The 14650-nt window shown below is 38.9% G+C and overlaps 1 protein-coding gene across 2 annotated transcripts in view; it reads right to left on the minus strand.

The window, feature by feature from the left end:
- CLIP2 (CAP-Gly domain containing linker protein 2) overlaps nt 1-14650 on the minus strand; it is a 210310-nt gene that overhangs the window by 12360 nt on the left and 183300 nt on the right. For both annotated transcript variants that reach the window (XM_089655396.1, XM_089655395.1), the window contains 3 exons: nt 9772-9855; nt 7786-7942; nt 5813-5972 (listed from right to left, as the gene is read on the minus strand). In XM_089655396.1, coding sequence (XP_089511522.1) covers nt 5813-5972; nt 7786-7942; nt 9772-9855 — 401 coding nt within the window. The remainder of the gene's footprint in view (nt 1-5812; nt 5973-7785; nt 7943-9771; nt 9856-14650) is intronic.

The raw sequence follows: 14650 nt of genomic DNA on the forward strand, positions 1-14650 counted from the left end.
ACAAACAATTATCAGATTAATAAAACAGAAAACAAGTATAAACCTACATATGTGCAGGGTCAATTTTCAGTGCAATTTCAAGCCCTGTCCAGTGCAAATTTGTTCAGAAGATCAGGTGCGAAGTGGTAAAGTGTGTGACATTGGGAACTGCACCTGAACCAGGCTTAAAACCAACCTGTAAGAAACTGGGCTACCCACTGAATATAAAGGCTGACTCGGAAGGCAGATCCAGAGAAGCTCATGCAGCTCTCCCAGGAATGAAGAGAGACAGACACAAACACCAGGAGGAAGTGCAGAGCTGTCAGGAACCACTAACCCCAGGAAAGGATTGTATTAACCACATGCAACAATAATACGCAAACTTCATCCAAAATGGAAATCAAAGTAATATATTTTCTTGTATAAAATTGTAAGAACTTGTATTGTGCGTTAAAATAATTCAGTAGATAAATAAATTAATGTCATAAACAAACCTGACATTCAAAAAAGTATTTTTTATATGTAGACTTCATTCACTTCAAATAATCAGCTTTTGTGTAAACCTACATAATTAAAGGATGATCTATATCCTATAATATAAATACAGTATGTAAAAATAGATTAAATAAAATGACCGCATACCAATCCATTGGATAAACAATAGACAAAAATCTTTCCATAGCATGAAAGCAATATGAAAGAAATGAGAGGCTAATGGAGTTTGTGAAAAAAAAAAAAATCATCTTGTCAAAAGTAGACAATGTATCAAAACAACAAGGTATCCTATTAATAAAATAAAATGAATACATGATAAACAGCAGCAGTATTATAGAGCTGTATGGATGTAAACCTGACCTGTTAAGAGCTGAATATAGTCCCTTACCGCTAATGAAAGGTTTTCTGTCTTGTGCAAGTGTGAGAACTTTTAGATTCACAAACTAGATACCATGTCCCCAAATGGCCTGAGGCTAGGTTCACATCTGTGCGGGTGGTGCCGCTGCACCACCCGCACATAGAAATGCGGACCTGCGGGTGCGTGCCATTAGTTCTAATGGCACGCTGCCTGCACTGGAAAACGCAACCGTACTGGGAACCGAGGTTCCCATGCGAGCTGCGTTTTCCAAAGAAGTGCAGGGACTTCTTCCCTGCATGTCACGGGGCACGGGAGTCCATTCAAATGAATAAGCTCTCGTGTCCGTGTAAAACGCGGCCTGAGCGGCCGCATATATGTGAACCGGGGGTCAACGAAGATCCCAAAATTCACAGTCTAATATAACTGTGGCTGCACATGGATATGCATTCACATATATAGGCGTGTGCGCATGGATGCCAGTATATACATTGGTCCCTCCTTTTTTTCTTTCTCCCCCTTTTTTATTGTTTTTCATTCCCCTCCCTTTTTTAAAAACAATTGTTTGTCATAGGTTTATATTTGAGTGTACATATGTTGTGTGGAAATCAGTTATATGATGTATGCAAATTTTTTTTCTTTATATATTGAATAAGTTAGTTTTAACAAAATTGGGGCATCATGGGTTTTAAACCTAAAGTTATTTTTAGTCTTTTCATCCAATTATGGTTCAATCACACATACATTGGTTAGATATAATGTGAGTGACTATAACATTATAAATATTTTTCTATTATATTATTATTTTATTTTCTTGTATTAATATAGCGGTATAGTCATCTAATTCTTAAATTAAAATTGTTTTTAATTAATTCACATATTGTGCCCACTGGTAGTTGATTGGCCTATCTTAGGGTCAGGGAATGTGCAAGAAGATGGTTGTGTTTCCGGTTAGCACATCAGGATTTGACAAAGTATCCCGAAACATGTTATCCTGGCAACTGGCGTAGCTATTGACTCCCTGGTGCACTCCAGTAGTCCATGTCGTGCAGATGATGACTTTTTTGATTTCAGTAATGCCATTTCTGGTGCCGGGAGTTCCTCCACATCCCTTGCTGCAGCCAGCGGTCTCCTGTCAATGATTCAATCTGTCATCTCAGCTAGATTGGCACATTCCGTCTATCTTCAGCCTGGGTCTATCCACCAAGCGGTACACTGTGCAGCACTATGTAAGACTTTTGATGGTTAATTCAATAAATTATGGTTTGAACTGGACATTCTGACTCGTGGATTTATGGACTTTGGATCTACCAGTATTTAAGCCTGCTCAATATAGCTGACTCCACAGAACGGTCTTATGAGAATTACCTGGAGCACCTATCCAGTGTGTTTTTGACTATTGTGTTTGGCCCACTGTCCCAGTGGTCATTCTGAGGTTGCCTGAATTTGCCCAAACACCTGGCATTGTACCTTTTTCTGGCTGCTGATATATATCCACATGTTGGTGTTGCAGCTCAGCACCCCACATTTTTTCATTTTACTTTTAAATAATGTAAATGAATACATGATAATGGATGATATGTAGATTGAACATAAAAAATAGAAAGATATCATTAGAAATAAGAGATGTCCAACAAACTTATGTACATGTTAAAATGTGTGTGCACATGTACGCATACATGCAACCATGTGCATGTATATCTACAACGATCTTCACGGTTGACAATGATCAGTAATGAAACTGGTGACAATGTTGTAAGGAAAAGATGCTGGACAGTGAGACAAAAGATTGTGTCACCATTGAGCCTTGTGAATTACAAACGCAATCGCCTGGGTAATTGGTCAGATTATGCTGCCAGAGGTTGCTCCCAGTGTGAGGACTACAAAATGGTTTTTCATCAAGTTCCTCTTTGAGACCATTGGGAGACATGGTGTGTAGTTTAAAAATCCAGTATGTCTCTCTGGCACACAAGGATTTAAAATGTTTGTCTTCCGGCAGAGAGGCAGAAATTGATTTAATTACATGAACGCTCAGACAATCTGGGTTTTTATCATGATGCAACAGTGTCTGGAGATACTGAGTTTGGGCAAACCTTTCTCTACATTTCTGCAGTGCTTGCCAAAGCACGCCCAAAGTGATCTTATAGTTCGGGCCATGTACTTAATACCACAAGAGACACTACCCACCTTGTGCAAATCTGGTGCATCTGTGCATGGTAGCCAATTAGCCTCAAACTTCAGCTTGTTTAATTAGGCTTAGACAATAAAACCTGGAAGCTGATTGGTTTCTATGCAGAGCTGCCCCAGATTTTGCACTCTTCAGTTTCAGTAAATCAATCACTGCACATGTTGATATTTCCTGAAATCTTTGGAGATAATACTTTCCTGTACTATGCTATATATCATTGTTCCCATCTCTTTCTGTGAACTACAAAACATCTCTCCCCTATGTTATGGAAAAGAGGGGTGTTCTGCAGTCTTGTGCTAGGATGACATTACTACTGCTCCATACATACAGTGCAGTCAGCAAGCATTCTTACACTAGGACAGAAAGTGTTACTGGCAGGAACACCAGGTGAAAATAAAGGAAAAAAAAAGCTTGAAAAAAAGAAAACTAATGCAGCAATCATATGGACTGGTAAACAAATAAATATAATGTAGTGCAACAATAATGCATTATTAACATAAGACATAAGTCCCAAGAGAGTCTTTTATAGCTGTGTTATGAAATACCACTGTGCAATATGTGCCATTATAATTTTGCTGATTTTGGGCGGTACTTTTGTAGACTGGCGACTCAGCGGTTGTAAGCAGCGGCAGCTGTCGGATTAGGTTGTGTCTGGGCAGGAACAGAATAAACTGCTTTGACATTGGTAGCATAGAGTGGGCTGCAAAAGTATCCATAATATATAATGCATGAGAACGCCAGAGGGAGGATTTAATTTGCACAGCAGTCTCAAGAGGAAGATTGTATGAAGATTATACCAGGTGTACACAGGTGTATACATTATGATGTGATGAGCGTACCTTGACCTGTTCATGAGGTCTAAGGTGAGGTGGCATGTTTTTCACCTGGTTGGTGAAGGCACATTTGGCACATACACAGATTGAAGATTATAATGCAACATTTTGCACAGTGGTGTTTCATCACATGGCTACAAAAGACTTTATTTAATACTTGTTAATAGGACATTATTGTTGCGCTACATTATATTTATTTGTTTATCTTTATGAGGTGTTGTGAAATCACTAAGGCTCAAGTCACACTACTGCGACCTGAAAGTCACCCAATTTACACTGCAAATTTGCCAGGAGATTTCCTGGCAACTTGATGCGACCTGAGTACGACTTTGATATGACTTCATACAGGACTTTGCTATGCGACTTTGCTATTTTTTTTACCAATTGGAAAAAAGATTGGGGGGATCTGGGGGCACCCTTGTTAAAGGGGGCTTCCAGATTTTAAGAAGTCGACCCCCTCCCCGCAACCCAGGGTTGTGGGGAAGAGGCCTTTTTTCACATCAACATTGGGGCAAGGAACTTTGGGGGGGAGCCCCCCTCCCTCAAAGCACCCCCCCCATGTTGAGAGCACGTGGCCTGATACGGTTCGGGGGGATGATCGCTTGTTCCCCCCCTTTCCTGACCTGCCGGGCTGCATGCTCCCATAAGAGTCTGGTATGGACCCACTGACAGCTTATCAGTCATCGGTTGTTAAGAACACGACGGCGGGCTTCCTGGCTCGCTCCTTAGTGACCATTTACACAGAATTCTGATTAGTCATTCAATTTTCGACCAATTCAAATCGCAATCCTTCCAAAAATGTGGATTTAGGTAGAAATTCAATCAACAAAATTAAATTTAACAAAAAAAATTATATTTTCCAATTGGTCAAAAAAAAAAAAAGTGTGTCGGATCCAAATCACATCAATATAGATGAGGATTCGACTTGGAAACGACTTCCATTAAAGTCTATGGTCACAAGTCAGATAGAAGTTACCTTGAAGCCAGGGGCGGACTGACCATTTGGAAACTCAGGCACTGCCCGAGGGCCCAGGGTCAGTAGGGGGCCCATGAGATGCCCCTGGTACCTTTTTCATAGGCTTTTTTTTTTGAGTTTGGGCAAGGACACAGGGGCCCCATGATCCCCTATTGCCCGGGGGCCCCATGAGTTGTCAGTCCGCCTCTGCTTGAAGCAGTACAGGAACATTTTCTAAAGTTGGAGTCAGTGCTAATTAAGACAGCACTCATGACTAACCTGGGTTTTCACATGTTGTGCGACTTGGGGTCTCACAAGTTGGATCCCAAGTCGCAGGGGTGTGAACCGAGCCCAGCACAGTGTTTTAGCAAGCAACAATTTATCTATTAAGTATTGTTATTGATTTATGTGGGTATATTGAGGCTGCACTGACTGAATAGGGTTTTAAACATATACTGGTAAGCTGCAATGTAATAAATGTTTGTTTTCGGGTTAAAATATGCTTTCAGTTGTATGTATTCTATTCTTATAATCCGACTCCACCACAACACTTTTCTCTAGTGAAAGCAGTGTTCACAAATTTTTGGAAGTATACCACTATACCCACTAAATCATTTTATGTTGTTTCCAACCAAAACAAGCCACCCATTTTGATTTTCAGGTTAGAGTAATGAAATGTTAATTTGTGTGGACATTTTTCAGTTGCTTTCAACTCATTTTTTTAAATAAATCGAAAAGGAAATGACTAAACACTCTGGAATGTTTAATACTATTTTAAAAAGGTACAGAATGGTAGAATTAAACTTTTATTTCAATATTTTTGGACATGCAAAAAATTGACTTCATAGAAATTCAGTGGAAACCAATGCTAACTGCAGCTGAGTCAAAGAAAACAGAAAATGCACACGTTGCGTGTTTAAATTAAAAACGAAACAAAGAAAAATCTAAAAACTAAATACTAATCAAAAATTGGTGAAAGCCGCTTTTAGAAAATTTTTAATACTCACCAAAGCCGTTAATTTTTCTCTAAGTACTTTGATTTCTTCTTTTAATTTTTGTTCTTTTGATCTCCAATCTGCCTTATGGACCTCCCGACTTAGGTCTTTCTCAGGTCCTGGTGAATGCCGAGTGGCTTCAAGTAATAAAGCTCTCAGCTCATTGAGACTTCTACAGTACAATAGCAAAGTAAAAAAATGCAACAAGTTACTTATTTTAGTCTTGCCTGGAATTAATAAAACATTTAGAACATTATGTAAATGGTTTCCACGGTAGGAATGTACAGTATATAAAGGAAAGAGTATGATATACAGTGCCTTGAAAAAGTATTTATACCCCTTAAAATTTTCCACATTTGGTGATAGACCAACACAACGTCACACATACAGTTATTATGAAGTGGAAGGAAAATGATAAATGGTTTTCAAAATTTTTTACAAATAAATATCTGAAAAGTGTGGTGTGCATTTGTATTTAGCCCCCTTTACTTCCTAACTGAAATCTAGTGGAACAAATTGCCTTCAGAAGTCACCTGATTAGCAACTCAAGTGTTGGTCTATTACAGGAGTCTCAAAACTTTCTAAATAAAGGACCAATTTATTGTGCTTCAGACTTTAGAGGGACTGGACTGTGGCCAGCCAGAGTGGTAAATTTCCTGCCATCAGTGGCAGTAAACCCACCATATTTGGTATTAGGGGGAGGAATATTGCCCCATTGGTATCATTGGTAGGAATAGTGCCCCACTGTTGGTGTCAGTGGGAGAAAAGGTGTCCCATTGTTGATGTCAGTTGGCAGAATAGTGTCTCATATCAGTTGGAGGAATAGTGCCTCAAGGGCCAGATAAAAGCAAGCAAGCAGATATCTATATATTTTTAAATAAATGAAACCAGCATTTTCCAAATTGTAGATAATCTAAACAAAATGGCAGGAAATGTCCTTAATGTTTGTTTTATTTTCACAGAGGTTCAGGGTTTATGAGCAGAACTGCACTATGAGATGGTATGTTCACTGTTTTTACAAAAGTCCACAGCAGATTATAATTGGGCTATGCTACATTATTAAGCAGACTGGAAGCATCTACTTTTAGGAATTCAATGGCTGTAGCTACCGTATATTAACACGCAAAACATTTGACTAGATGCTAGCTTTCTCCAAAAGTACAGTGATTATGTAAGTCTTAGAAAATTGGAAATGCATGTTAAACCTCTTCAATAGATACAAGGTAATATCTGATTGGATGACTTGGAAATTGTGAAGTCCCTCCCACCTCTTCACCTCATCCATTCAGAGTAAGCCTGGTTTTCATTTAAAAAAATATTAGGTATTTTCAATGTCAGTGACAGTTGCCAATAGGACAAACAGACGGATGAATCTCCCCAGTGGGACAGAGACAGCAAAAATAACTTGATTATTACTCTACTCCACTTAATGCAAAACTGAAGAAAAAAGTTATATATGTGTATACATACATTTTAAAATATCATCATAATTCATTTAAAGCGGTTCTAAAGGCAGAAGGTTTTTTTACCTTAATGCATTCCATGCATTAAGGTAAAAAAACCTTCCTCAAGCAGCTATCCACCCAGCCCCCCTAATATGTACTTGAGCCTGATCTCAATGCAGAGATGTGCATATGAGCAGAGGCTCTTTCGGTGCTCTCTCGCCTCACTGGCTCAAAAACAGCAGCGGAAGCCATTGGTTTCTGCTGCTGTCAATTACAGCCAGTGAGGAGGGAGCGGGATGGGGGTGCGGTTTTAGGAACACACAGAGCTGGCTCGGGAGTGAGCATGCTGGAGTGCCCCCATAGCAAGCAGCTTCCTATGGGGGCATTCGGCAATACGGAGGGGCCAGGAGTACCAGTGGGGGACCCCAGAAGAACAGCATCGAGGCTGCTCTGTGCAAAACCATAGTAGATACGTATGGTATGTTTGTTATTTAAAAAAAATGAAAACCGAATCTTCAGAATCACTTTAATGTTACTTACCTTTCTTTTTTTAGCAAGTCTTGGCTGATCAAGACAAACTGGCCTGATGCATCATGAGATTTCCTAGAAAAAGCTTCTAGTTCCACTTCTAGCTTCTTATTGTCCTTTACTAATGAATCCATCTTCTTGTCTCCTGATTTACATTTACTCTCCAGTGCTGTCGATCACAGTAATTACAGTTAAATAAAATAATATTTCTGTTTATTATATTAAATGCATTGAGCTAAATTCACAAAAGAGTATAGAATGTTCATGTAGCTAACTGAATAAGGTGAAACCTGTGTTCACTTTAGAAACTCAACCATGTTCAAAGGAATCAACAAATTAATTACACTTTTGATATGACTGTCTGTTGTGTACCTTGGTAGACGATGGATAAGGTTAGATGGGTATTTGGCACACTCAGCAGAGGCTGGGGTGGGCATTACAGCAATAATATATAGTCGAAGAATAAATAAAAACAATCAAGGGAAAGTCCATATGATCCAAGCGTCAGTCAAATACGATATGATTCCAACAGTGCTTGAGCCAGAGGCTACCAGCTTCTGAAGAGCTAGAAGGGACTCTGGAGAAAACACTTGATGAAAGAAGCGGTGCCATCTAAGTGCAGCATTCATTAAACAATTTATTGAAGATTAAAAATGGCAACTCACAAGAAGGTTGTGATAAAGTGCTAGGTATGAATACAATCGTCAGAGGACAATTCTACTCAACCCTAGTGCTTTATCACAACCTTCTTGTGAGCTGCCATTTTTTATTCTCAATAAGTTGTTTAATGAATGCTGCACTTAGATGGCACCGCTTCTTTCACCATGTGTACCTTGGTAGACCGTTGCTCCTAGGCAAACAAGCTAGGCTGGCCAAAAACCAACAGTAACTGGCTGAAGTTTGACCAGTGTGTGGCCACCCCCGCACATATCAGAAACGTTTTACAGCAATCATTACCTTCAGCCAACAATCAGTGTATTCTGACAGTGGTGGGTGCCACAGTCAGAATACAATGTCCCAGAGGGGGGATTCACCTCGTTCTTTTGGATGGAGGAATCTGTTCATTTCATCCCGCTGGCTGAACAAACAAAAAAATAACAGTGTATGGCCAGCCTTAACAAGGGCACCTACTCCCAGCTGGGGTTATTGGGAGCTTTTTCAAGCACTGGAATAAAAGTGTGAATATCCCTGTTTTTATACCAAGAGTACAGGAGTAGAGGCCTGTCTCCTAGGCAGGTTGGAAGGTACATATTTGAAAGCAATTAATCATGCATCTTTTGTAGTTCTCCTAAAAAAGTCCAATCATATAAAATGTACTTGAGGTACGCTTAAGACCATATCAGAGAATAAGAATACTGCTTATTACTAATAAATTACCATACTAATTATTAGAAAGTATAATTATAGCTGAGTATCCAATCTTGTTTGAGATGGGATCCTTCCTTCTCCCCTGTCAAGGTTTTTTTCCATAATATACTATAGCCACACAAAGCTAAATAGAACAAAGTGCCTCCTGATACCAAAATAATCATGGTAATTTAAAGCTGAACTCTGGGCACAAAAATTTTCAAAGGTTTGCCTTTGCACACCACGTCATTACCTTGAAAATGTAGTGGTGGCATAATCACTGCTGTACATAGCCTGTGCAGAAAGCAGTGCTGTGGGAGGGACCCAACAAGTCCACCCACTACAGGCTACTTGCAGAAGACTACCGGAGGGAGTGGAGACAAGACCAGTGACCCTGCACAAGGAGAAGGAGCTGCAGTGATCAGTCTTTATTACAGAAAGTTCCTGCACAGAGGCAAAGTTTAACACTGAATTGCTGGACTGATGTGGAAGAAATACACAAAGCACACCCAGATTCCCGAAAAATACACATGACTTGTATTTAGACATTTTTACTTATCCCAGAGTTCAGCTTTAAACACATTTTCAAATTTGTACAGTACACTACTGCAGAATTTTCTCTGCTATGCCACAAAATACCAATAGCCATACCATTGATTTGAGCCCTAAGTGATTCGATATGTGTAGACATAGAGGATACTTCTCTGTCTCGTTTGTTAAGCTTCAGCTGTAAATCTACATGGAAAGCAAAAAAGAGAAAATAGGGAAATTTGAAAGAAAACTGAATAAAAATATTAACAGTTTCAGACTCCTTTAAACAGTATATGCCTATAGGTAAAACAGATTTTCAATGTCTGAAGACAGTTTTGCAACTTCAGCATATGTTAGTAAAACTGTACATATCATTGCAGCTACTTAGTTGTTTAAGGTAAATTACACTTTGGGGGGTTTTTTTCAGAAGAAATTGGGCTTCATTTGGTGGTAAATGTTAATGGATATCTCCTAATTTGTTACTATCAAAGGAAAACTGGTACAAAATATTTTTAAAAAATATAAATGTAACAGCATATTTCTTGTCATTACCATGACCATGACCCACCACCAAATAAATCCCAAAGTACATTCTCCTACTCCTGACATTTGTGGTGTTACCATGTGTACAATAATGGACATTTTGTTTTTTGAGGTTTTTTATGGTTTGATTTTTGTTTTTTTAATCTTACCTAAAACATACAGACCTTTGACACGAATTCTGACATTTGACCTTTACTTTGCCTTTGGACCCTGCCGCTGACACTAACATTGATAAAGCCCTGATCTAGCTATTTTATCTGTTATGGTTATATATTAGTATTTTTTTTACATTCTTCTCCTTTAGCTAGAGAAAGCAATATATATCTTTCTCCATTTGGAAAGAGAATGACAATATAGGAGTGGGTTATGCAAAGTGACCACTGTGACAACCAATCCCAAGCTATAACAGCAATTATGTGATTGGGAGCTGGTCCTCATGGCTCCTGATCATTAGTATGAGACCCAGGGCTGTTGGCTTGGTCTCCGTGCTGGGAGAATGTCATGGACAAACGCTGATGCACATATGGGTAGTGCCTTGGAATAAGGTACACTTCCAGGACACCACATATACATGTTATACCACTGACAGTGAGTCAGTATGTATAGCCACAAATTTCATTTTAGATTTGGATAGCATGGGGAAGGCTTACAGCTCCTGTCAGGGTTTTACTACTGTCCAGGGCTCAATTAAGAGAGAGTTCCCCTCATTTCTTGTATCGGGGACAACCTTTTCACCAGACAAGTGAAGCCAATGAGGAGAGCGCAGGGGGCCAAGCTGCACTCTGTATGTCAATGGACACAGAGAGCAGCAGCTCAGGAGTGAGCCTGTTCGGGTGCCAGAGGGGCCAGGAGTGCCAGTGGGGGACACGGGAAGAGGAGGATCCGGGCTGCTCTGTGCAAAACCACTGCACAGAGTGAGTAAGTATGACATGTATGTTATTTTTAAACAAAAAAACTGCCTTTAATATCACTTTAAATAGGGAAAGGCTAGAACTCCTGTCAGTTTTTCTATTGTTGTCTATTTTACTGTTGTGGATTTTCCCTCGCTTTCTGTCTCGTAAAATGCTGTCCCCAAAAAACAGAAAGTTAGAGAAAATCTCTCAAATGGAGCTGCACCTAGAAATAAAACCGAACCCCTCCCCAATCTAAAAATTAGAAAAAAAAGTTTTGTCTATAGATATACTTTAACTCATTTTTATTTGTAATACTTAACTGAACCTCTAAAAAAATTATGTCAAATTTGCACGCAAATGCAAAATAAATCTCATGTGAGTTGTTCTATTTATTGCATATAGGTTTTGCATCACTTTAGTGACTTCTTATACACAGTATACTAAGTCAGTGCATGCATAGTCAATAGGACAATATAAACTGTATATAAAATCATAATCTAAAAACAAATTGCTACAGTAGAGAGATCCAGTACAGTCCACTGTATGAACAAGAATGGGTAAGCAATGACAGGTGTACATCTCACATGGGATGTCTTGGATTGCATATTGACTTTGTGCCCATTACAAGGAGCTAATGACCTTCACTATAGCTGGCGAGAATCAAGTTACTTTGTACAAAACCATTAAAAAAAAAAAAACTAAATGGGGGGATCTAGCTTGAAACTGATGAATGCATTATTTCCACTGAGCATTTAAATGAAATATCCATTTCAATTTAAAGTGAAATAAATTGTCAAGAAAAGGCATAAATCAAAATAGTCCACAAAAAAGGCAAAAATATTTTAGCTATTGTATAATTTTAATTTAAGCTGTATATGACATTTCCAGATTGTGAATCCTAGATCTGAAGTAGATTCTTTCTGCTTTGTAATGCTATAGGTCTATCATTATACACCTGATTTTAGGTTTTTAAAAAGTGTTAAACCTAGTTTTAAAATAATACCAGGCATGAAACATTGTAGAGGATAAAGTGAAATAAAAAAGGAAAGGGTTATTGGGGGAATAATGCTGAAAAGACATGTCCATACAGCCCAACTTTACTCAAAAGTATTTATTTCTTAATCACTTGCTGTCCGGGGCATTTTTAAAATTTTTCACTCATATGTTAAAAACAGCATTATTTGCTAGAAAATTACTTTGAACCCCCAAACATTATATATTTTATGAAAGCTGAGGTCTTGTAGAATAAAATGGTGGCAGATGCAATTTTTATGTCTCACGATATTTAAGCAACTGTCTATCAAATGGAGATTTTCAGGAAAAAACACACTAAAATTAATTTTAGTACACACAAACACAATATAATACCCAATTTTTGGTTTACACCAAGTAAATACTGTAGATGCTAACTATGTCATGAAAACTGTGTGCATCTGAGAAATGGCGACAAACTACAGTAAGCTATTTTATTCATAGATGATGCATTATTCATTGTAGAATTAAACGTGAATGATAGACCTAGAATTATTGCTCTTACGTTCATGGTGAAGCTTCACATGTGCGGTATAATCATTGTTTTCATATGTGCGCAGGACCATTTGTGTGAGTTTGTATTAGTGTGTATGTGTAGGGGGGTGGGGGTGCTTTTTAATTTTTTTACTATTGTCATTTATTTTTGTAGCACCTCCCCCTTAGGAGTTGCTGAGTTTTTGGGTCCCCCTATAGTTCTGCACAGCTAGGCAACACGCATTTTCTTTCTCCAAACTTGCACATGGGAGACAGTAACCAGTTCTTAGGCTTGGATGGGGTGAAGGGATGTCTGGGATGCCCAAGGGAACTGTAACTGAGGACAACTCCTGAACAAATATGTACAAGTCTCTGCAGTAGATCTCTTCTTGCAGAGCTCTACAGCCTCTCCTGGTGTACCACCCCAGATGAATCCACTTCTCATCCAGCTGTACTGAGGGAATCCTTGAGCAAGGGGTCACAGAACCTGTCACTTTAAGTGCACAGTCCCAGATGGCGGCTAGTCAGGTTTCTCACCAGAATGCAGTTACATAGTTAGTCTGGCTGAAAAAAGACAAAAGTCCATCCAGTTCAACCATTAAAAAAAAAAAAAGAAGTTATAATCCTATACCCACAGTTGATCCAGAGGAAGGCAAAAAAATCCAGCAAAGCATAATCCAATTTGCTCCTGCAGGGAAAAAAAATTCCTTCCTGATCCCCCAGGAGGCAATTGGATATTCCCTGGATCAACTTTACCTATAAATGTTAGTATCCAGGTATATTCTGTGTATCTAAGAAAGAATCCAGGCCTTTTTTAAAGCAATCCACTGAGCTGGCCAGAACTAACTCTTGAGGGAGTCTATGTCACATTTTCACAGCTTTTACTGTGAAGAAACCTTTCTGTATTTGGAGATTACAGATCTTTTCCTCCAGACGTAGCATGACTCCTTGTCCTCTGTGATGACCTCAGGGTGAATAGCTCTACACCGAATTCACTATATGAACCACTGATGTATTTATACATGTTGATCATATCCCCCCTTAATCTCCTCTTCTCAAGAGAGAATACATTCAGTTTCTCTAATCTTTCCTAATAGCTGAGCTCCTCCATGCCTCTTAACAGTTTGGTTGTCCTTCTCTGTACTTTCTCCAGTTCCCCAATGTTCTTTTTGTGAATTGGTGCCCAAAACTGAACTGCTTTTTCCATATGAGGTGTTACTAATGATTTGTACAGGGGTAATATGATATCTCTCTCTCTGGAGTCTATACCTTTTTTAATACAGGAGAGGATTTTGCTCGCTTTAGAAGCCGCAGCTTGGCATTGCATGCCATTATTAAGCTTGTGATCTACCAGAACTCCCAGATCCTTTTCCACCATTGATTCCCCCAGTTATACTCCCCCCTAGTATGTATGATGCATGCATATTCTTAGCCCCCAAGTGCAGAACCTTACATTTATCAACATTAAACCTCATTTGCCACATAGTTGCCCAATTAAACAGTACATTGAGGTCGGCTTGTAAATTGGAGACATCCTGTAAGGACGTTATTCCACTGCACAGCTTGGTGTCATCTGCAAAGACTGAAATGGGATTTTTAATCCCAGACCCTATATCGTTTATAAATATATTAAAAAGTAAGGGTCCCAGCACTGAACCTTGGGATACACCACTGATGACCCCAGACCATTCAGATTATGAATCATTAACCACTACTCTTTGAATACGATCTTTTAGCCAGTTTTCTATCCATTTACATATGGATTTTCCAAGCCCGTAGACTTTACCTTACACATTAGCCGTGTATGGGGAACTGTGTCAAACGCTTTTGCAAAATCCAAGTATACTATGTCCACCGCCACCCCCTCATAAAAAGAAAACAAATTTGTATGACAGCTTCCGTCTTTCATGAATCCATGCTGCCTGTTGCTTAAAATATTTTTTTCCAGCAAGAACTCATCTATGTGGTCTTTTATTAAACTCTCCAGTATCTTCCCAACTATAGAAGTTAAACTAACAGGTCTTTAAATACTTGGTATTTAAATATTGGCACCGCAT

This window comes from Staurois parvus, unplaced genomic scaffold, assembly GCF_062004578.1.
Source record: "Staurois parvus isolate SC_StPar_1 unplaced genomic scaffold, SC_StPar_1.0 ptg000839l, whole genome shotgun sequence".
Lineage (NCBI taxonomy): Eukaryota > Metazoa > Chordata > Amphibia > Anura > Ranidae > Staurois > Staurois parvus.